The 24,350-nt window shown below is 48.8% G+C and overlaps 1 protein-coding gene across 4 annotated transcripts in view; it reads left to right on the top strand.

The window, feature by feature from the left end:
* Positions 1-24: 24 nt before the first annotated feature.
* ZDHHC3 (zinc finger DHHC-type palmitoyltransferase 3) overlaps positions 25-24,350 on the top strand; it is a 50,107-nt gene continuing 25,781 nt past the window's right edge. The window contains exons 1-2 of one of the 4 annotated variants that reach the window (XM_040994337.1): positions 25-241; positions 17,550-17,879. In XM_040994337.1, the coding sequence (XP_040850271.1) occupies positions 17,574-17,879 (306 nt within the window). In that variant the 5' untranslated portion in view covers positions 25-241; positions 17,550-17,573. Of the gene's footprint in view, positions 242-17,549; positions 17,880-24,350 lie in introns of those variants that run through there. The other 3 variants (XM_040994339.1, XM_040994338.1, XM_040994340.1) reach the window with 3 other exon arrangements.

Below are 24,350 nucleotides of genomic sequence, written 5' to 3' on the forward strand. Positions count from 1 at the left end.
GCGCGGCGGCCGCTCTCCTGAAGCTGCCGCGGCCGCCGCCACCGCCGCTACCGCCTGGAGCTCCATGGGCTTCTCCTGTGCGCCGCCTCGTGTCTGGCCGCGTCCAGGGAGCCGCGGCGCCGGGTGCCGGGAAGCCATCGCCGCAGCCCGAGACCGGATCCCGGGTCGGGGACTGCAGAGGGAGGCGGCGGCGGGAGCCCCACCGGGGGCCTGGGACAGGGGAACTGCCTCCGGCTTCACGGTCAGTTGGGATTGGAAACTGAGGTTTGGCTTGAGGAAGCTGGGGTGAGGCGAGGGGCCCGGGGCTGGGGGAACTGGGCGGTGGGAGAGGCGCGCGGCGCAGTTTTCTCAGAGTTAGAAGTCGAAAGAGAGAAGAGAGCGCGCCCCGAGCGAGGGGAGGCGGGTGTCGTGATTGGCGGGGTGTGGGGGGGCCGTCTGCTCGCTCCCCCTCCCGCTTCCCCAGTCCTAGGAGTGGTTGGAGGAGAGAGGGGAGAAAGGCTTGGAAGCTCTGTTTCTAGGTCATTCTCGAGGGGAAGGGTCTGTGGCCTGGAGGAGGGGGTCCCGGAGCGTCTCCACCCCAGGAGGAGTTTTTTTTTTTTCTTTCTCTCTTTCCTTCCTTCCTTCCTCGTGGAGCGCGCTGACCTAGGACCTTGCACGGTCTCTTTCCACCTGGGGCGGCTGCTAGAGCCTACTCCTAAAGACCGTGTAAGGGAAGGGTTGTTGGTCCTTCCCCCCCTCCCTGCGCTTCCCACCGGGGACTCCTTGCCTAAATTGGGGGGGGGGGCGGTAGGTGGTGAGCGCTGGGAGCTGTAGCCGGCTGCCTAGAAGAAGGGAGGGGAAAGAATTTTTTTTTTTTTCTTTAAAGCCAGCCCCTGCAGTAGCCGAGTGGGACGACAGGTAGTGAGTGGGCTTTGTCTATCTCCAGAGGACACCGGCAAGGTGAAGTTGGGGGTCACGGAGGAACTCATCCAGGCAGGGGCAGGCAGGGTCCCCCTGCAGGTTATGGAGCCGTCACGCGGGTATAAAAACAGGGAGCAAGCGAACAAGCCCAAGCTGACTGAAGTTGGAGGGCAGTCTGGCTCCCTTTGCCTCAGTCCTACCTCGGAGGGGCCTCCCTCTTCTCAAAAGCGAAAGTGACTTTGAGGCAACAGATTATGGTTAATGTTTTTCAGATGATAGCCTCAAGTACTGACTCTCTTGGGAACCTGCTAGGAATGAGCTTTGTGCTAGTGTTGGAGTACTTAGGCACGTGAAACGCCACCTGCTACCCACAGAGGCCACGGTCCTGGGCAAAGGGGAAGGCTCCAGGGCGGACAGTACCCCGGAGCTGTGGCGGGAATATCTGGGGGAAGTGAGGCGTTGGGAGGCGCTATGAGAAGGGGTTCTGAGAGGAAGTGCCTGCCCACGTTGCATTTTTTGGTTCTTGTGTCCCAAACTGTTGATCTCCGAAATGGATGGGTCATGATCCTTACTAGACTGGACTCTGTTCGTTTCTGGTGTCTACGTGGCTCCCTGCAGATGCTCCTGGGGAGAAAAGACTTCTTGTGCGGTTGGGCTTTGCCTTCCAGTTCAGCTGGGAGAGGTGAAGCCGCAAGGGCTCCCTCCCTAATGAAGGCACGGAGCCCCCACCTGTGGTGGCCCGGCAACACCTGTGTGTGGCTGGGCGGCTGCACACTTCAGGAGAACAAGAGACCCTGGACATGGGAGCGCAGTGGCTGGCAGATTTAGGGATTGAGGCTTTAAAATGGGAAGGGAATGCCTGGAGCTTGAAAGACTGCAGAAGGCTTGTGAAGTCGCTGAGTTCATCCCTACCGAGGCAACCACAGGTAGGACTAGAGAGTCAGTAACTCTGTAGCAGGCAATTTAAAAATTGATAATTTTATACAGCCCACTATCTTATAAATATCCAAATGGCTCTTGGCAACAGAAAGCTTGTCCACCCCTGGTTTTAAATGAGGCAGCAGATTGGCACCTCAGAATGGACACGGGGAAGCCTGAGTTTGGATACACTGGAGGCCTCTTTATCGAAAAACCCTTTGATATGGTTTTTTAAAAAAGATTTATTTATGTATTGGAAAGGCAGATATACAGAGAGGAGGAGAGACAGAGAGGAAGATCTTCCGTCCAATGATTCACTCCCCAAGTGAGCGCAACGGCCGATGCTATGCCGATCCGAAGCCAGGATCCAGGAACTTCTTCCAGGTATCCCACATGGGTGCAGGACCCCAAAACTTTGGGCCATCCACTGCTTTCCCAGGCCACAAGCAGGGAGCTGGATGGGAAGTGGAGTTGCCGGGATTAGAACTGGCGCCCATATGGGATCCTGGCACGTTTAAGGCGAGGACCTTAGCTGCTAGGCCATGCAGCCGGGCCCTTTGGATATGTGTTTTAAAACAAAAACATGTATTTGAATTGTTCCCCTGTCAATGGGCAAAGGATGCCTGGCTGGACAAGGGTCAGCAGGATTTTCCAAGTGTGATGTGTGGTGTGTTAGGCCAGATGGTAGGAAAAGTGTAAATAGTGGAATGTTTTAAATTCTCTGTGAAAACAGTGATGCCTTCACTTAATCTTTTCTGTTGAAATATTGACTGACCATTTTTTATCACCTATATTGCAGTACAATATCAAAATATGTTTGTGAACATATATATATATTTAAGATTTACAGAGAGGAGATAAAGATCTTCTGTCCGCTGATTTACTCCCTAACTGGCTGCAACAGCCACAGCTGAGCCGATCTGGAGCCCGGAGCTTCTGGATCTCCCACATGGGTACAGGGTCCCATGACCCTGGGCTGTCCTCTATTGCTTTCCCAGGTCACAGGCAGGAAGCTGGGTGGGAAACACAAACTGTTGCCCATGGTGCTCATATAGGATCCCAGCACATGCAAAGCAAGGACTTTAGCCACTAGGCTATCGTGCTGTGTCCACAATATTTTTAAAACTCACAAATTTGGAGTTCTCTGTGATTGCCAGAAACATCAAGAAGCCGAAGATGGTACATTATTCTATTAAATTATTGTCCCATCAGAGTTTGGGTGCCATGCTATTTTGTAGGTCTATACTCTTAATTTTCTTTACATAGTGCTTATTTGCTGAGTTTTGCAACGTAGCACTTTATAAAGCTTAATCCTGAAAGAACCTTGTACAGTCTCCCCCCAGGCTCCATTTTATTCATCAGGGTATTTAAGGAGGGAGGCCCATGTTGCGGGATTGACAACTGCCTATGAACTATGGTTCTAACTCCAAAAGTGATGAGCCAGTTTAAACATTGGGCCTACATCCCTTGAATCCTTTCTCTAGAGGAACCCGGGGTGCAATGCTGGTGGAAAGTACATGTGTCGGTTCAGCAGACACTTAATAGACGGGAAAGCAGAATAGAGCTTAACTTCAGGTAGCCAAGGAAAGGTCCCTAACCGGCAAAGAAAGCTGTTAGATCCAGTGTGGACCGTTGGTTGGCATGTGTGGCAAGCCAGGTTCCAGTCATGTGCCGTACGCCCAGAGCTGCCTTCTGTAAGCTCTCCAAACAGTCCAAGTATTTGCATGCCTGTGAGTCCCTAGTCTACCCTAAGCCTAAAGAGATAAGAAAGCCAAACAGCACCTAACAGGAGTTTAGGATTTAATATTGGGATCCCAGGCTCTTGACCTAATGCATGAACAAGACAATAAAGTGCAATAAAATGCTTAGTTGAGCTGTGATAATTAGGAGAGGCCAGCAGCATGTAATAAGGTGCTAATTGTGCAGGCCCAGGAGTTGAGTTGAGAGGTGGAGGGCTGCTGTTAGCCTCGAGCTGGCAACGGTAGCATTATGGAGGCGGAGTAAATCTGTTCCACCTAGCTTTGGTTAATTAAAGCAATAAAAGCAGTTAGGGAAGCCTGTGCTTCCAGGCAGTGTTCTGGGTGTGTGGTGCTGAAGTGGCAGAGAGGTCTTCAAAATCCAGCAGGGGATATTTTGTTCCCAGTCTGGAGCAGACATGGCCAAGTTTTGAGCCTTTTCTCTGCGTTTTTACTGTTGGCCCAGTGCCCTAGAAAAGCACAAAATGAGCTACCGTTTTCCCTGTAGATCTGTTTCCTTTAAACACTTTGCATGTCCTCCCTGTACCTTGCCTTAAAACTAGATAGAAATAAATGGCTGTGACTTGGCCAATATGTCTGTCTTGCTGTAGACCATCTAACTTGGGATTGTAGTGGCAGAAAAACAGTGCAGTCCCATGGGTGAAGGGTCTTCCTGGTGTTAACATTATGAGAAGGTGACAAGGTATCTAATTGGGCAATGTATGTACGAAACGAATCATTATCCAGATTACCAAATCTAGAAATATCTAAACACATACACATCCTGCTACCTATGAAAAGCAGAAGCGTAGGAAGTAGAAAGAAAAGGGTGATGCCTCAATATTGACCTGTTTGAAGAGAAGGCGGAGCTAATGCCAGGTTGCCTCTAGTTCCTTTCCACGTATTTTAATCATTAGCTTTCCTATTCGGAATCAGATTTCCAGAGACAAGCGGCCGGATCATTCACAGCTGTCAGTTGTGAGGTGTATGTCTTAACTCAGTCATGCACCCCAGACGCCTGAAGCGCTAGCGGAATTCCCTCTGTGTGGTCTCCTCCCCTCCGCTGCCTCCGCAGCCTGGAGAGACTTGGCAGCAGAACTCTGCCAGAGACCTGACCATCTCCTGTTCAGGGTCATTTGGAATGGAATGCCTTCCCAGGGATCAGCTTCTTGCCCAAGCCAGGTGAGCCTCATGTGCCACAAATGCTTCAGACCACAGTGTGTGGCAGCACATCTTGATCTTGGTTTGTAAAAAGTGTATGTTTCTAAACCAAGCCATAGTAGCAGAAAGTCCAGAAAGACAGGTTGGTTAGGAAGATAATGATCAATGGTGCAGGAAGGACTGAGCTGCTGGGCCGAAGATGCAGGCTTTGCCACTTCCTTGCTGTGTGACTGAGCAAGTCAGTTAACCTCTCCAAGCCTCATCTGTTGCAAAAATGAGAACCTGGCCAGGTTGTAAAACTCAGAATAGATCTTGGCTGTTAATACATTTACATATTGAGAAACAGCAATATTTATCTTTAGGTTTTCAAGACTTCTCTCATTCATCACTCTGTAATGTTTGACGTCTTTTGACCATGCTTTTTCTTTTAGAAAAAAAAATTTATTGGAAGGCAGGTTTGCAGAGACAAGCATAGCTCTTCTGTCCACTGGTTCACTCCCCAATAGCCACAATTGCCAGAGCTGAACCAGTCCAAAGCCAGTAGTTTTCTTCCCATGAACAGAGTCCCAAGGACTTGAGCCATCCTCTGCTGCTGTCTCAGGCTGTAAGTAGTGAGGTGGATTGGAAGTAGAGCAGCTGGGACACAAGCTAGTGCCCAGCTGGGCTACTGGCCCCTCAGGTGGAACCTCAGCTTGTTATAGTGCTGCGTTGGTCCCGACAGAGCTTGTTCTCTTCTGAAGCTTCAATGAGTGAGCAAAAGGAAAAGCAGCTCCATGCCATCCTTGATTTAGAGGAGGCGGGGATGAACATGGTGAACGTATGCAGGAAAGCTGCTAGCAGAGATGGCAACTGATGGTTTGCTTTTTAATACATTAGCAAGGACAGAGACAGGGAAACTAAGAGCTTTCAGTATAGGTCTAAAATCTAAACAGAAATGAAGAAATTTGGATTAGCTCTTGAGAACAGCCCACCAGGGACCTTAACCACGAACTTGATGTTTCCCTTTGTTTTATAGAATGAGGAAACCGAGGCGCAGGGAGGAGAACTGCCTGTTGATGGTGAGACTAGTGAGTGTCAGGGTTCTGGCCTTTTGGCTCCATGGCCAAGTGTTTCATTTAGCATCAGTTTCTCATCTATTGCTGAAGCCCTTCTGCAGGTACCAGACACCCCTCACCTTGTAGGTAGAGGCTGTGTTCTTGTAGCACATGCTACCACCTAATTCTTAGCATTCCAGGCTGTAGCCTTGTGTCGCCACTTAGCAGTATCTGCAGTGTGGGGGAGCGGCAGAGACCTGAATACCGCATGGCTCCCTTTGTCGACACCTGATAGCGTTCTCTCTCCCTCCACTGTTCTTTCACAGCCCTATAAACACTTCTGCCATTAGTCCCTAGGAAAAGCCAGGCTCTGGCCTGGGTGATGTCACAGTAGTGGCTACAGGTCTGCCTGTGGCACAATGTGGGGCAAATGCCATTTGCAATACCCTCAGGTGGGAACCTCTGGTGGTCGGTCTCTGCCTAGCATGGGTGGGCTTTCTCTAAGGAAAAACAGAGTCTTGCAGTTGGGTACTTGGCCCCACAGGAAGTCTTTCAACAGCAGAAGGAGATTTTAGGAATCCAATCTTAAGGTGACTCTCCTGGCAGAGGCTTCTTAGTTTTTCAGCCTCCTAAGTTAGGAGGATCAGCCAGGGCTCTACCTTAAGAGTCCAAAATGCAGACATTCAGGCCTGTGACCGCTGAATGCCGCCCAGTAGCACCATCTCTGCATAGGCATGTGTGAGCAAGATAGCTAAGCTGTAAGTACCCCAGGATCACTGGTGGAAACCTCAGCACCCCTTCCCCTTTGTTTTCTAGCTATTTTAAAAAAATGAAATGGTTAACAGAAGGCTCTGGGGGTAGGAGCAGGCTCTGGTGATATGTCCTGTCTCCACCACTTCCTGGAAAGATTAATTTAGGCAAATCTTCCATGTACCAATTGTGCAAGATAGAGTAGATGTGCAGAGGACACAGGATGAAGCTTGTCTGCAGTGTAGGCCAGCATGGGGGGGGAGGGGAGGATGGTAGACACTAAGAGTCAGGGCCCCATCCTGCACCAAACGTGGTTGGGTTGGGAGCACCAGTCGAGCATAGTGTCCAGCTTGGGACCTTCCCTGAGAGGCCAGAAGGCAGTAATCCAGTTCAGTGTCGCATGAGATCATGCCCTCGGTTACTTGGGCTTTCATGAGCTGTGAGAGGGACACACTCATTGACAATTATTTAGTACAGAGATGAAACAATAATTAATTGTTGCCTTTATGAAGAGTTTGCTCCTGGGTTATTAGCTTCTTGCAAGGCGTGCATGTTGGGTGATGGCAGGCTTTCAGCTAATTAAACTGTGCAGGAGGTGTCATTTACTTAGAGCAAGCTAGCCCCCTCTAAACATGTTGTGAAAGACCCATTGACTCCTTGAACTTAATCTCTTCACTTTGTCGAACAAGCTGGCCCGGAGTTGGGAACACGTCAGCTAGTCCTCACAGTCTCTTTGCAGAGAGCTGTAGTTTACGTGTGTGTGAGGAAGCCTGGTGTCACACTCTGAGCAAGGCAGCAGAAGTGAAATGGCTACTGGAAGAAGGAGTGCTCCATTTTTTTCCCTCCTAGGAGCTGGTGGAAGGAAAACTTGCTTAGATTCCACTTCTAAAGTTTTAACAAAGAGTCATAGAAATTACGTCTAGTTTAGTCCCCTTGCTTTGTACATGAAAATGCCAAAGCATAATTGGAGTGATTTCTGCTGAAAACCGGTGAGGGAGGAAGTAGAACTTGTGTTTTCCCTACCCCTCTCAGCACTGGTCTCGGGGCAGTCCCTGATGGCCAGTAGAGCTGTGTGTGAATCCTGGCTGTGCCTAACCTTGATTCCATCTCAGCAGCAGAGGATAGAAGTGCTGTGCTGGGCTCAAACTTAATGGGGAGCCAGTTGGTGCCCAGCTCTCTTTATCTAAAATTTTGTCATTGCAATATATGCTAGTAGAGCATGTTACACATATTTGTGGTCTGCTGCTCTCCCAACCTTTTCAACATGTTTGTGGATGTGTGTATATATTTTTTATTTATTTTAAATATTTTTTTATTTGGAAATCATGGTTACAGAGAGATCTTCATCCACTGGTTCACTGCAGATGGCCACAGCAACCAGAACTGGCCAGGCAGAAGCCAGGAGTCAGGAGCTTCTTGCAGATGGCACATGGGTGGTGGGAGGCCAAGCACCTGTATTGCCTGCTGCTTTCCCAGGCCATTAGCAGAGAGGGGGTTGGAAATGAAAAAGTCGAGGTGTGAACTGGTGCTCATAAGGGATGCTGACTTTGTAGGTGGTACAACAATATTACCCCCCAACTGGGTATATTTTTAAATAGATCTGTAATGCCATGAGGGCTAAAATAGCCAGTTGTAGTGAAATAGTCTGTAGTAAGCGGAGGAACTGTTAGTCTCCATGAGCTCCATCCCAGATTTTGTTTCTGAAAGGTCAGTGTTGGGAGTGTGAGTATGTCCATGAATGGGTTTTGTGAGGTGACTGGTGCTGGGCAAGAAGGAAATCTAGCTTCCTAACTACTTCCTATTTCTTGAGTCTGCATAGGCTTCTTATCCTCCCCACTTTGTGTCGAAGCTTGAGTGTGACAGAAACAAGCTGTGTAGGCAGGAAGAGGGAGACCCGGCGCAGACGGTGGGAAGAGCCTGGGAGGCGAGCGGGCTCTGCCTGCCTGAGCGCCTGCCTGGCTGGCACCTGTGACTCACAAGATAAGGGCCTTTCCTCCAGCACTCTTTGAACCACACCCTTACCTTGCAGAAGTGTGGTGACTCATCAAGTTTTCTCGTGAAGTATCTCAAACATAGTGATTCATGGCTCAGTCTTTGTATTTGTGGAAACCCTCTAAAAGTGGGCATAAATTTTGCAATCCTTTTGGTTCCTGATACAAAGTAAACTCAGAAAAATGGATTTTTGGTTTGACCTGATTCATTTCTAGAGCCATTTTTGAAGTGCAGGGTTGCTTGTGAATGTTGTGCATTTTGAGCCTGTCATTCTAGGTAAGAAGTGCTAAAGCAGCACGTGCCATATTGGGACAGGACAGTTTCCGCCATAGCAGGCTTGTATATTCATTAGAGTGGATCTCAATTGAGAGTTATGCACCCCCCTCTTTAAGTTAATATCTTAAGTGATTGTTTAAAGGTAGACTAAGTTATTTAGCAGTGGTATGAAGTAGTTTAATGGTGGCATTCAATGCTTAAGGCAGGTTTAAGAGGATATCAGACCCCAGGAGCAGTTCAAAATAATGCTGAATTTCTTTTCTTTTTGTTTTTTATTTTATTTTTATTGGAAAGGCAGGTTTACAGAGAGAAGGAGAGACAGAAAGATCTTCTATCCCCTGGTTCATTCCCCCAAGTGGCTGTGATAGCTAGAGCTGATCTGATCTGAAACCAGGAACCAAGAGCTTCTTCAGGGTCTTCCATGTGGGTGCAGGGTCCCAAGGCTTTGAGCCATCCTCGACTGCTTTCCAGGCCACAAGCAGGGAGCTGGATGGGAAGTAGAGCAGCCAGGACATGAACCAGCAACCGTATGGGATCTTGGCGTGTGAAAGGCAAGGATTTAGCTACTGAGCCATTGTGCTGGACTCAGTAATACTGAATTTCTTAAAATGTTACATATACAATTGAAGCCTTTAAGAATTTCTACCAAGCATGCTGGTGTCCGTGACATCTGGTAAGGAGTTGATTACGTTGAATTTTGGGAGCTGCTGCTGTGGTGCAGTGAGTTAAGTCACCACTTGTGAAGCCAGGATCCTGTATCAAAAGGGTGGTTTGAGTTTTGGCTGCTCGACTTTTTTTTTTTTAAAGATTTATTTTTATATGAAAGGTGTATTTACAGAGATAATGAGAGATAGAAAGAAGTTCTTTTCACAAGGGCTGGAGCTGAGCCATCCAAAGCCAGGAGGCAGTAGCTTCTTTCGGGCCGACTTTATGAGACCCAAGGACTTGGGCTATCTTCTACCTTCTCAGGCTCTAAATAGGGAACTGGATTGAAAGTAGAGCAACTGGGACATGAACCAGCACCCATATGGTGGTGCTGGTGACTGAGTGTGTAGGATTAGCCTGTTGAGCCACAGTACTGGCTACAGGCTGCTTCACTTCAGATCAAGTCGCTCTTATGCTCCTGGGAACGAAGCAGGTGATGGCCCATACATTTGGGCCTTGCCATCACATAGGAGGACTAGATGGACTTCTTGACTTCTGCCTTCGGCCTGAACCAGCTCCAGCCATTAGAGGAGTGAAAGAACTAATGGAAGATCTTTGTCACTTTGCCCTTCTTCTTTTTTTTTTTTTTTTTTTTAGATTTTATTTATTTGAAAGCTGATTACAATGAATGAGACAGATCTTCCATCTTCTCGAAGACTCCCTAATGGCTGCAAAAGCTACGTCTGGGCCAGGCCAAAACTAGAAGCCTGGAATTCCATCCAAGCCTCCTTGGGTTCAAGGGCCCAAGCATTTGGGCCATCCTTCACTGACTTTCTAGGTGCATTAGCTGGGAGCTGGAGTGGAAGTGGAGCAGCCACAACTTGAACCTGTACCTACAGGGGATCCCAGTATTGCAGACAGCAGCTTAAACTGCTATGTCATAGCATTGGCCCCCATTCTTGCCTTTCAAATGAATGGATACATTTATTTTTGATTTACTTGAAAGACTGACAGAGGGAAGAGACAAAAGAGAAATATTCTATTCTAAATGGCCGCAATGGTCTGGAGTTCAGTTAAGCCAATCTGGAGCCAGGATCTTCTTCTGGATCTCCCACATGTGTGCAGGGGCCCAAGGACCTGAGCCATCCTCTAGCGATCTGGATGCTGGTTCCACAAGAAGAGGCACCTAATACACCATGGTGCTAGTTCCCTAAATAAATCTTTAAAAGGCAGTTGAGGGGCTGGTGCCATGGTTAAGCCTTTGCCTATGATGCCTGCATCTCTTATGGGCGCTGGTTCATGTCCCAGCTGTTGCACTTTGCAGCTCCCTGCTAATGGGCTGGGAAAGTAGTGTAGGATGGCCTAAGGCCTTGGGTTTCCTGCATACACACTGGAGACCCATAAGAAGATCCTGGCTCCCAGCTTCAGACCAGTCTTTAATGCTACTTGGGGGAGTGAAGCTCTCTCCCTCTGTGTGACTTTCAAGTAAAATAAATCTTAAAAAAAAAGAGAGAGAGAGAAATAGTCATTATAAAGTGTTTTGAGATGGTTCAATGGATTTTATATTAGAGCTGGCTAAACTGCTCCAAGACCAGCTTTGGATCTTGTCTTATGAAGGCAGATGAAGTATTAAGTATTCTCCATCAGAGGACCAGGGGTTCTTGGGGCACTTATCCAACTGAAAACTGGTGTTTGATGGTTCTAATACATGTAGTACAGAACTTTGAAGTGTGAGTCAGTCCCCAAAGCGTGGCCTGGGGATTGTTGTTAGATTATGACGGACTTTAGGGATTCACCTTCACTCACCAAATGATGGTTAATGCTAGGCACTGTAGCTGGATTCTGCCCATTGCTGACAGTTGGCTGTCATCCAAGCCAGAAGTCTGGGTTAGCTGACTTGCTGATGGGCCACAGTGGGATGAGCCTGCTGAGATAGGTGCAGCCAGCACTGTTCTCAGACTAGCTGCCCTGCCACGGGCAGGCCACTTGGGAATTGAATGAAAAGTGGTATGCCTGCAGCTGACCCAGCAACCTAGTAGTCCCTGAGGCTCATGGGGCCCCAGGCTGAATACATTGACTTTGTCTGTATTAGTGGGAAGACATATTTATGCTTAGATACAACATAGCATATGTTTTATATAGATATAGAGGTAATATGCTGGACTAGAACCACAGTTTGTTGTTGTTGCTGTTATTGTTTAGTAAATTAGCACTAACGGAGTCATTTCTTGATTTTTGGCTTCTGAAACTCTTAGGAAGACTTACAGACTTTGCTTTAGACTTAGCACATTGTCACCTCCCCAAGCTCAGGCCGTCACTCTGACCTGCATCTTACCATCTTCCCCAGCTCTAGGAAGCTCCAGAATGCTTCTGTTGGGAATCCTTCCTTCCCACCAAGGTTCGGTTCCTTTGCCCTTCTGAGCCTCTTGTCAGGTGAAGAGAATTGCATTAGACGTGGGTTACCAGCCTGGAGAAGCTCATTCTTGTTAGTGCTAGAAACTCATAGCTGGAAGTATAGTGTAGATTACCAAAATGAATGACAGAATGATCATGGTTCTTGGTCTTTGCTTGGAACTAGGGTGGAGAACATCTGGTCTAATGGTCCCATAAGGCCCACTAGTCATTTATTCTGGCTCTGCCACGGCAACCACAGGTGGGACTCAAGATCCAATAAACTATAACAGATTATTTTAAGTTGGCAAATTTGTGTGGCCCACAGATGATGATGTAAATATTTAACTGTTCCTTAACGGATTAAGATTCCCCACTCCTGCTTTAGAGGAACAGAAAGCTTAGGACCAATCCCTGGGCTCGTGGGCCTCCGAGCTGAGCCCTCACCTGTGTCACCACCAGAGTGGCTTGTTTACCGTGGTGATATGATGCCCACACAGCTTTTCCTCAGAAACTTCAGGGGCTTGCCAGATCCTCCAGGGTGAAACCCAATTCTGGAGCTCCAAGATTCTAAAACTTACCAACCTACCCTTAAAATTTCTTTCTGGTCCCATGCCTAACTTCCCAGCAAAGTTGTGCAGCCAGCCCTGGACATGCAGGCTGTCCTCGCCGTAACACTGCCTGGGAGCCCCTTGGCCTTTATCTGAGCCACTCAGATGCCATGCTTCCCAAGTCTTCTCCACGGCAGAGTTCTCACTTTCTGGTGGTTGTATTAGCACTGTCTGCCCTTTGATATGCTGTTCTGCCAGTCACAGTGTCAGCAGTCTCGTGTGGGTGTCTGGACAGATACCCAGTTACAGAGATAAACACATGAAGCCTCCAGGTTGGCAGAGAAAAGCAAACATGACTAGGGTTCCCCAGATTGGGAAGGGCAGGTGGGAGTGGCAGAGCCTAAACAGGGCAATACACTGTTGTCCTCATCATCACTGAGGCATGGGTCCTGCACACTTCCTTGTTATGAGTGACAGCTCCCGAGTGTCTGAGTTCAGTGAGGGAGCCTTTAGAGAGCAAGCAGGGCAAGGTGATGGGGTTTGGGGCCGGGTGTGGGGAATGGAGGAGGCAGGAGCTGGCTGGTGTCAGGCGTATTGGGGGTTTGGTCTCTGCCACTCTCTTCGTGGATCCAGCCACTCAGCAGCAAGGACTCATGCGGGGAGATGGGTCCTTGGTGAGAGCCCCTGTTTAACCCCAAGAACTGCAGTTTCCCCAGCTGAAACAAGGAAAAGGAGTCTTTCTTTTGCCTTGTTGGGGGCAGGGTGAAGGGAACATGAACAGTTTGTCTCAGGGAGGCCCCCCCTCCACTTATTTCTCAGGTTTTGAGTTGACTGAGGGATAGATCTTTACTGGAGAAGTACTTGCATTGCTCCTGGGAGGCCTGGGCTGTAAGCAGCCTTTGGCTAGCAGGCTGCCTTGCTTTTTATTGGGAGCTTTTGGTGGTTTCAGTATGGGTTTGAAGCACATGGTGTTTAGTATGGCTGCATCTTTTCCCAGCTCACAGGCTGTCACTTACTAGTGGAGGTGTTGGGAAAACGTAGTTTCTTTACACACCTCTTGGTCCCACATTGTTCAAGGAGGGGACGCTGTTTTCTTGAATTAAAGGTCAGTTCACCTATTTCACATATCTCCTTGGTGTACCCTCCTCCAACCGGGTTAGGGCACAGCCCTGAAAGTAAGCAGGCAAAGGCCTCAGAGAGCGAGTCCTGGTCTCCCAAGGCTCGGGCATTTGTCTCCTGAATGTATACATGAAATGGCTGCTAAGAGCCAGGCACCAGGTTAATGTAAGGCAGGACTTCAAGCTGTCAGGGATGTGTGTGGTGGGAGAGCTGCGGGCTTTTCCTACAGGCTTGTTCTACAGGGCTGCCTGCTTCATAGAGAGTTCTAACACAATTTAGTTGTATTTGCTTTTCTAGCCCACAGGCAATTAGCAGTAGTAAATAGAGGGTATGTTGGGAGAACTGGTGACTAGATGCAGAAATGACAGTAGCCAGGAATGGAGGAGGAAGACAAAGAACCACACAGAGGAGATGCCAAAGTTATAATTATAATCTGGACTGCTGCTTGTTGCAAGACCGGGACACATTGAATTTGGGTAGCCCCTGGGGATGTCATTACCTAGCACAGGCCAGTAATGGCTGTTCCTGGCCATGACTCCCAGTCATCCCAGAGGAAACGGATGGCTGCTGTTACTTAATGCAGGACTAGCAGTAAGTGGTTCTCTTTTCTTCATTAGGTCTTTTTTTCATTTCCAAAGTTGGCATCAGTTTTAGGATACACCTCTACCATTTGAATGGCCCTAGGGAGCAGGTTTAACCTCTCAGTTAAGGTGCCTTTATCCCATATAGAGAGATTCTATTCAGTTTCCTGATGTGGGTTGGGGCAGGGGCAGCAGGTAAGGACTTGGGTGGTTGGGGTCCTGCCCACCCGCACAGGAAAGTTCTCAGCCCTAAGCACTGCAGACATTTGGGAAGTAAACCAGCGCTCAGAAGCTCTCCCTCCATCTCTCTGCCCCTCAGATTAAGGAATAAGAATTTTTCTGTTTTGTTCTGTTTTTGTTTCTACATTGGCCCTCAGACTATGAATGTAACTGACCATCCATCACACCAAGCTGTTCTGGAAAGACATGAGTTGTGGTGAATGTATTATTTATTTTATGGGTCACCGCTGCCCAGGATCAAGTATCAGACTTTTCTAGAGTAAATACCTTTGGTTTGTGGGTCATGTGGAATCCATCACGGCTGCTTACTTCTTGCTTTGTAGTTCAAAAGCAGCCAGAGACAGTATATAATCGAATGTTGTGGCTGTGGGCCATTAACACATGATTGGTTTAGAGCTTAGTGATTGTGGGAATCTAGGTGGAAAACACACAACCTTTGGCTCTAGAATGTCTGGACCTTTCTGGACTCATTCTAACTTTTCGTAACTATGCTATCTTCAATCCAGATGCTTTTGTTTGGTGGTGAGGGCAGTACAGAAAGAAAGGACCTGACCTTGCCGTCAGAGCCATGCCATTCAGGAAATCACTCGTAGCCTCTCCTCTCCTTGCCTATCTTCCCCTTCACTTCTCTCTTTTACCCTGCTCTCCTCCCCTCCCCCTGTCCTCCCTCTCTCTTCTCTCCTCTCCTCCCTTCTTTTCCTCTTTCTTTTTTTTTTAAGATGTCCTTTTTTTATTGGAAAAGTAGATTTATAGAGAGACGATCTTCCATCTATTGTTTCACTTCCCAAATGGCTACAACAGCTGTACTGAGCTGATCTGAAGCCAGGAGCCTTTGCCAGATCTCCTATGCAGGTGCAGAGTCTTGAGGCTTTGGGCCATCCCGCACTTTTTTTTCCCCTCAGGTCACAAGCAGGGAGCTGGATTGGAAGTGGAAGTGGAACTGTTGGGACACAAACTGGTGCCAATATGGGATGCTAGCACTTGCAGGCAGATGATTAGCCAGTTGAGCCATTGTGCCAGCCCCTAGCCTTCTCATTTTCTGAGAAACCCGGTTGGTGATGCAGTGAACCAGCAAAGATGAAAACAGAGCAGGGCAGTCTGTGCTCCCTGTGTCTGTCATACATGTGGATAGGACTTCGGTCATTGCTGCTTAGTTGTGTTGCTGATGACTCCAGAGACTTGGGCACAGCTGTCAGGAACAGTGGGTGTCTTTCCTGGAGAGTCCAAGTGCAGCTGTTGAGGTCTGCTGTGTGTGACAGCCTCCCTTGTTTGCACAAGCACCTCCACCAGCTCTCTCGACTTTGACACCTCCAGCCCTGGGAGCTGGAATATGGGTGTTCTACAGGTGAGAAAACAAAGGCTGGTGAAATTGCATGGCCAGGTGCTGGGAATACTTGACACTAATTGTCCAATACATTCCACTCTTGTTCCCTCACCTATAGGGACAGCACAGCTCAAAGTTGTCTTGTCCCCAGAAAAGAATCATATTGGCCAGTCGGGCTAAAACATTTGGTTTGTTTCAAGAACTGTACCTGTCCTAGTGACTGTGTTGTGTTGCCTTTATTGGTTACTAGTGCACTTCATGCTACAGCTTTATGCTAGTCCTCAGCCATCACTGTTTTCTCATATACTTTCCTGTTAACCCCAAGCAGCCTCAACAGCAACCTATGGGTTTGACCTTGGTGTAGAGGCAGGCATGTTATTGGTGACAAATTTCCCAGAGAAGTTGGTACACATGTGTCTCCCCTTTCCCTGTCCTTTAAGTGAAAGCTTGAGCAGATCCATTGAAGCCCAGTCGGCCTAGATCACCAATAACCCAGAGGCCTGAGTTCTAGTCGTGCACCTGCAATGAGATGTGTCTGCTGCTTCTGCTCCAGCCTGCCCAGGCATTTGGGTTTCCATCCTTGTCAGGTGAATCTTTAGGGCCAGATGGTCCTGTTGGCACTAAGGGGCAGAGAAGAAAACTCTGTGTTTTTTTTTTTTAAGATTTATTTTTGTAGGAAAGGCACATTTTCAGAGGAGAGACAAAGATCTTCCATCTGCTGGTTTACTCCCCAGCTGCAAATCCACCTGGGGATAAGATAGCTTTGAGCTCTGCTGTTACTATAGGTGATAGAGCACATGGCTGCAATCTGAGCTGATCTGAAGCCAGGATCCTCTTCTGGGTCTCCCGCATAGGTACAGGGTACCAAGGCGTTTGGCCATCCTCCACTGTTTTCGCAGGCCACAGACTGGAAGCTGGATAGGAAGTGGAGCAGCTAGGACAAGAACTGGCCCCCATTTGGGATGCTGGCACTTGGAATAGATGATTAGCCAATTGCAGCCAATATGCTAATGTGACCCTAGAAGGTCAGAGAGCACAGGATTACTGTTGATTGGGCAATATTTGCATGATAAACAACTGAATGGGTGCCTTTTGTGTGACTGAGTAGATATCCTTTGCAAGAGAACAACCTAATGACTACCTTTTGTACACCTGATGGGATATTATTTGTATAAGAACAGTTGAGTGGGGCCGGGGGCGTGGCGCAAGTGGTTAGGGTTCTCGCCTTGCACGCCCGGGATCCCATATGGGCACCGGTTCTATCCCGGCAGCCCTGCTTCCCTTCCAGCTCCCTACCTGTGGCCCGGGAAAGCAGTCGAGGATGGCCCAAAGCTTTGGGACCCTGCAACCGCATGGGAGGCCCGGAAGAGGCTCCTGGCTTCGGATCGGCATAGCATCAGCCATTGCGCTCACTTGGGGAGTGAATCGTCTTCCTCTCTGTCTCTCCTCTCTGTATATCTGCCTTTCCAATAATAATAATAATAATAATAATAATAATAAATCTTTAAAAAAAAAGAACAGTTGAGTGGAAAGTATGTGCATGAGAACACTTGGTGGAATAAACAAGACAAAAGGCGTTCCAAACAAAAGCAGAGAAACAGTTGATGGGTTTGTTGATGAGCTAAATACCTCCACCCTAATCCTATACTACCCTCAGTGTATAAAGTCTGTTGCCCCTAATAAATTTCGGCAATTGATCATCAGTCAGTAGCCTATGCATGTTATTATTGGCTCCATGCACCAAGTCCATCGCTGCAAGAACCCGACATGCCAATTCTAAGACAACTCACATGTTGAGTAAAAGGGGCGTGCAGGCAGCCCTCAGCAAGGAGTTTGCACTGTATACTTGTGGTTCACTTTGGAAAGATGGTTTGTCTGTCTGCTAGCTGATAAGACAATTCCAAGTTCCTGCATCCTTTCCTGTGTTTCAGATGCCAGTATGGACAGAATAACTTATGATGCTCAACCCCGCCCACCACTTCCGAGACATTGAACGAAAACCTGTATACCTCCAGCCAGAGAAGTGCATCCCACCTCCCTACCCTGGTCCTGTGGGAACCATGTGGTTTATCCGCGACGGCTGTGGCATTGCCTGTGCCATTGTCACCTGGTTTCTGGTCCTCTACGCGGAGTTCGTGGTCCTCTTTGTCATGCTGCTTCCATCCAGAGACTACGTGTACAGCATCATCAATGGGATCCTTTTCAACGTGCTGGCCTTCTTGGCCCTGGCTTCCCACTGCCGGGCCATGCTGACGGACCCCGTGAGTATGTCTGGGCTCGTTTTGACTAGCCCACACTCTTCCTCCTCTGGCCCTGGTGTGGGCATACCCTGCATGTACCCCTTGGACCATGGGAATGTGGAAATCAGGAGGGTCAGGGTTGGGTGGGAGTGAGGGGAAGAAGGTGGGACCATCTCCCTTGTTCACAATTCTATAGAAATCCACCTACAGAAGAGCCCAGCATCAGCACCACACCTGTCTGTCTTGGGTGAATATACTGTCAGTACCGTAGAAGGATCTTGGCCGGAAAGATGCAGTTGAATTGGCCTTGTACTCTGGAACAAGGTGACAACAGCTGAGCTGTACTGAGAGCTGGATAAGGATGATGCTTCCAGGACTAGAGCCAGGCAGATCTGAGAGGAAAGCCACATCAAGTTCCAGGAACTGACACAAAAATGGCTTAGATGAGGTACATTTTTGCCTCAGACACTAGGCCAGCCCGCATGGGCCACAGCAGCAGCCTCTTGATGAATACCTGTGGCAAAGTGGTAGTGTTCTGTGTGATGACCAGCTGAATATACCAGGCCACATAGTGGCTCTTGGAGGTTTTGTCCCCTGGTATTAAAACACCCCATCCTATTCATCACCATCTTGTGTGCCAAAAGGCAAGAGGCTGCAGTGTTTGAAAAATGCCTTTTGTGGCTTCACATTTCGGCTCCTGGGAGGTGTGTTTAAATCAGGCAAAGAAAAGCACTGCTGGTAGCTGTGGTCCTGGCCACACAGGCTTCACTTCTGTGAGCCCCAAGGAAAGCACAGTGAAGAGGGTGGTCTGGGGCTAGCTCCCTTCTCATTTCCTGCTGTCTCAGGTGACTGCATCTCAAGGGAGGCAGCTTTCCCAGGCCCGTTGGATGTGACAGAGCCAGTGGCCTGTTCATAAGCGTGTGTCTCACTGAGATGGCGCATGTGGACAGGCAGGGGCCTGCTGGCCTGACAGGCACACCCAGCAGGCCCCGCCTGAGGAAAACAAGTACGTGGGTCTGATTGTAAATACTCCCACACATGAAAGGCCAAAAGAGTTGGGCCCAACGTGGTGGCCTAGTGGCTAAAAGAGTTTACAGTTGCAACAACTTGGTCATACTGAAAGCAAGTTAAGTATTTATTCAGAAGTTTTTATGATGTTCTTGGTGCTGGGGTACAGTAATAAAAAATGCCCTTTTGTTCAGGTTTTACTTGTGGTTCCTCATCTTCTAAACCCAGCAGGGAGCCTCTTGGTCAAGGAGACAGGGTAGGCTCCTGTGATAAAGGCTGTAGCAGAAGAAAGGATGGATCCTGGCGTGATTTCATCTTAATACTATTTTTCTCTTTAAAAGAGATTTATTGAGCCCGGCACAAAAGCCTAGTGGCTAAAGTCCTTGCGTTGTACACACTGGGATCCCATATGGTTGCTGGTTTTAGTCCTGGCAGTCGAGGATGACCCAAAGTCTTGGGACCCTGCTCCCGCGTGGGAGACCCTGAAGGAGTTCCTGGCTCCTGGTTTCTGGTTGGCTCAGCTCTGGCCATTGTGGCTGCTTGGGGAATGAACCATCAGACAGAAGATCTTCCTTTCTGTTTCTCCTCCTCTCTGTATATCTGCCTTTCCAATAAGAAGTAAGTCTTTTTTTAAAGGGAGATTTATTTTACTTGAAAGAGATTTTCTATCCACTGATTTACCTCCCAAATGACTGCAATCACCAAAACTGGACTGGTCCAGAGCTAGAAGCAAGAAGCTTCTTCCAGGTCTCACAAGCTCAAGGTCAATGAGCTCAAGGCCCAGAACCTTCCTCGCTGCTTTCCCAGGCGTAAATAGCGATCTGGATTTGAAGCAGGATGTGAATTGGCACCAGTTTGGTTGCCATCCCCAGCATGCTTGATTGTTGTTGAGATGGCCCTTGAAAACTGCTGGTTTCTTCAGCCCTGCTCCCACTGTTTTCCTTGGTGTCCTTCTCACGCAGTTACGCTATCCTAGATACTGATTAGAGCACGAGCTGTGACCCTGGATGTGTTTCAGTGTTAGTGGGTGATGGCATTGTTGGCAAGAGAATGGTGTTCCATTGAGGCAACTGTAACAAAAGCCTTTCGTGGGCCTGGTATGGTAGCCTGTTGGCTAAATCCTCGCCTGAACATGTTGGATCCTATACAGGCACCAATCCATGTCCCGGCTGCTCCACTTCCCTTCCAGCTCCCTGCCTGTGGCTTCGGAAAGCAGTCAAGGACGGCCCAAAGCCTTGGGACCCTGCACCTGCGTGAGAGTCCTAGAAGTTCCTGGTTTCGAATTGGCTAAGCTGCAGCCATTCTGGCTACTTGGGGATTGAACCAGCAGATGGGAGCTCTTCCTCTCTTCACTCTGTAATTCTGACTTTCCAATAAAAGTAAATATTAAAAAAAAAAAAAACCACCTTTTTCCAAGTCACACACCAGTAATACCTGGTAAATGTGCCTCTGTGTAAAGGGACGGGTTGTTGAGTCAGGTTGCCCAGGTCTAAATGTTGCTCTGCTGCCTCTTGGCAGCGTCACCTTGGGAAGTTGTGGGACATCTCTGCATTGCTTACTTGAGATAAGAAGGGAGGACAGCATAGTGTCTACCTCCTGGGCTCATGGTCAGAATTAGCTGACAGAACAGGGTTCTATCAGCATGTGAAACCCTGCTAGCATAGAAGCACTGTGTAAACGTCTGTCCCACTGTTGTTCCTCAGTCAGGATTTAATAGATGCAGGCTACTTGCCAGACCCTGGGTGGTTTGCTGGGCCTGGAATGGAGAGATGCTGTGCCTCTCCTTTGGGTGGGTGGGGTGTGTTTCCCTGCGTGTTAGCCTGCGAACTGATTAGGAATTTGTCTGGCTTGGCTTGGGGCATCACGAAAGGGGCAGAGAAGGTGATCCTTGGGTCTGAGGAGGGGCTGGTGTAGGTGCAAGAAGCAAGGCCTGGCATGGTAGCCTAGTGGCTAAGGTCCTCGCCTTGCATGCACCAGGATCCCATATGGCATGTCCCAACAACCTCACTTTCCATCCAGCTCCTTATTTGTGGCCTGGGAAAGCAGTCTAGCACAGCCTAAGGCTTTGAGACCCTGTACCCATGTGGGAGACCTGGAAGAAGTTCCTAGCTCCTGGCTTCAGATCAGACAGCTCTGGCCCTTGAGGCCTCTTGGGGAGAGAATCAGCAAATGGAAGATCTTCCTCCCTCTCTCTCCCCTCCTCTCCATATATTCTGCCTTTCCAATAAAAATAAATGCTAAAGAAAAAAAGAAGCAAGGAGGTGCCTGGCCAGCTGAAGGGCTAGAGGACTTGGGTGCTACCAGTAAGGAGTTGGAGGGCAGAAGAGGAAAAGTCAGAGGGCACGGTGCCTTTGGGGAACTGCACGGCGTCCGCAGGGTGAGGCTGGGAGGGAGGGAGGCGCATGGTCTGATTGGACCCAGGGCAGGTTGGGTAACAATCATCCCTAGGGAGCATTACAGACTTTTAGGAATAATGTGATCAGACTCACACTGAGAGAAAGTTTATGCTGGAGAGGAGTCAAGAGGAAGGGCAGAAGTGAGGCTGCGGATGTGAGGAAGAGCCTGTAGGCCTGGAAGTAGGCTGTGACAGTGGTGTGGAGGGCGGGGCATTCATAGCTTCAAGCAGAATCAGCCTGACGGAGTAGTCCGGCAGGGCTGGGGAATACAGGGTTAGAAGGATCCAAGATGGGTTTCTTACCTGAATAACAAGCCAGGTGGATGTGCCATGGGCCAGAGAAGGGTAGTGGGTGGAGGGTTGGCTGTGCACAGGGAATTCTGGAGTTTGATTTTATTTTGTTTCAATGCCTTTGTTCAAGCGAATAGAGACCCCTGCAGATGCAAAAGAGGTCCACGCTGGAGTAAGATTCAACTCTGTAACAGAAGTTGGGGATTGCAGGCAAAATGGTTCAGGGGCGAATGCAGAGTGGGCAGGAAGAAGGTCCCTGAGGAACCCTAATGTCCAGGACAGGCAGGATCATGAAATCCAGGGAGAGAGATGGCCCACACTCGGGGAGGAAAGGCTAGTGGGCAATGAGGAGACCCTGAGGATGCTGAGGGCCAAGAATTGATCTTTGGGTTTGGCCACCGGACATTGTGCAGTGACATGGTCAGAGGAATTCTTGGTGTTGAGGGAATGGGTGCCCGTGCACAACAGGCTGAACAGTAAGGGGATGACTTAGCAGGGAAGGTGGACAAAGGTGCAGTCTGCTGAGAGCATGACGAGAGAGCCTGGAGAGATTGGAGTCCCTGGGAGCCAGGACTAGCTGGACCCCTCGTCCTCCAAGTCAGTGGGTCCTGCTGGTCTGGGGAGGAATAAGGGGTTCGCAAGAACTTAGCAACAGTCGCAGTTTTCTCTGAAATCAAAAAGGAAATGTGTAGGGGAAGGAGGTAGCGGGAGCTTGGGCTAGCCACTAGAGGAATGGTGAGTGCAGGCACTCCAGGCCCCTCCACAGCACTCACAGGTGTACATGCACACATGTGCGCAAACAGCACGTGGCTGCACTCCATCCCACTGAGGGCAGAGTGAGGTACAGGGCAACATCCGGGACAGGAGAACCTCAACAATTGCTCTGAAGCCAGGGTTTTTTTTTTTTTTGGCCCCTGAAGCCAGTTTTAAACCGATCCTCTTGAGGTTAACTAGGTAACTTAGATGAAGGTGAGCATTTTCATGGATCTATGCATTTTAAGGTTTTTTTGTTTTATTTTGGTTTTTTTTAAGTTGTATACAGAAAGAAAAGGCAGGAAGAACACACTCAGCATGTTAGTAGCATATATCCTAGGTAATCCAGTCAGAGGGTGGATTTTTCCTTCTCATACATATTTCCTTTGTTTTTTGCTTTTAAGATTTAATTTTGCAGATTTTATGGAGAGACAGAAAGATCTTCCATCTGCTGGTTCACTCTCCATATGGGTGCAGTGAGCCCAAGCTGAGCCTATTTGAAGCCAGGAGCTTCCGGGTCTTCCAGACAGGTGCAGGATCCCAAGGCCTTGGGCTGTCCTTGACTGCTTTCCCTGGGCATGAGCAGGGAGCTGGATGGGGAACAGGGGTGCCAGGACACGAACCAGTGCCCATATGGGATCCTGGCACTTGGCAGACTAAGGATTAGCCAATTGAGCCACTGTGCTGGCCTTGTATGTTTCCTTTTTCATACCACAAGTATGCCTTCCCTTGGGAGGGAGAAAGGGAAAATGAACTCCACCTGCAAGGTCGTCCTCATGTGAAAGCTTCAAGGCATCCCTGAGGGTGGGGCTGGGAGCAGGTGTTTCTCAGTGATGCAGATGGGACATCAGTGGCAGGAGTGTCCCAGCAGGTCTTCCACCTCCCTGCTGTGTATCCAGGATTGTACAGTACAAGATTAGTCACCACTTCCACAGGTCTGGAGTCTGGAGATTCACCTGAAAGAACACACTCTTTAAAAACAAAGTGGAGGGAGGCAGGGAGGAAAGGAGAGAAAGAAGTTAGGAAAGCAAGAGGTGTCCCCAGGAGAGCTCAGGAGGTGCAGCAGCCTGGATAGGGATGAACCTCTCCAGGGCTGGCGCAGGTGCAGGCAGGTGCAGGCAGGTGCAAGCTTGCCTGAATGGGGATGAACCTTTTGGGAGATTGATGCACATGGAGTCGTGCTGTTAGGAAGCCCAAGCTGCCTTGCTGTTTCTAGTCTTAGTCTAGGAGAACAGATGAGGGGTTACCATTGTGGCACGGTGGATTAAGTTGCTGCTTGCCATTCTGGCAGCCCATATTGAACACAGGCTTGAGCCCTAAATCAAATTTCCGATCTGGGTCTCTGTAAGCCTGAGAAGGCCGTGGAAGATGGCCCAGGTACTGGTCCCCTGCCACTCACATGAGAGACCCAGTTGGTGTTCCAGGCTGCTGGCTTCAGGCTGAACCAGCCCTGCTCCAACAGTTGTGGCCATTTAGGGAGTGAACTAGCAGATGAAAGAGCTCTTCTCTCTGTCCTTTCTGTGACTGTGTCTTTCAAGGAAGTAAAAATAAATCTTTATTTAAACAATAGAGAATCCCAGGCAAAAGTGAGAGTATGAGCAGGAGCTCTGACTGCCCGTTCTTGCTGCAGTGTCTGGGACGTGCTTATGATCTGGGCCTCAAGAAAGCTGCTACGTGAAGCAAGCCGCCTGGGTCTTGGCTTAGGAAAGCACAGCTCCGTCACTTGGTCTCTTTGAGCAATGTCCCTTTGCACTTTTCCTCTTATGCATGTGACAGTGGTGTCTTGGCAGGTTTTTATGGATTCAGGATCCACAAAAAGTCACACAGTGTGGAAATTTGGTTGCCTTTTTACACATGTGATGGAAAGATGAGGCTTTTAGGGGACCCTGCTTCTTGGCCTGCCTCTACAAGGTCTTCCAAACCCCAACTCGTTTCTCAGGATGGTCATATTCCTATTTTAGGTGATTGCTTCTTGGGATTTATTGGGTTTTACTGTTTTTTTAATGAGTCTTTTTGATATTGCAAAAGCCATATGTTGATAATAG

This window comes from Ochotona curzoniae, unplaced genomic scaffold, assembly GCF_017591425.1.
Source record: "Ochotona curzoniae isolate NIBS_2020 unplaced genomic scaffold, NIBS_Ocur_1.0 contig_908, whole genome shotgun sequence".
Taxonomy (NCBI): domain Eukaryota; kingdom Metazoa; phylum Chordata; class Mammalia; order Lagomorpha; family Ochotonidae; genus Ochotona; species Ochotona curzoniae.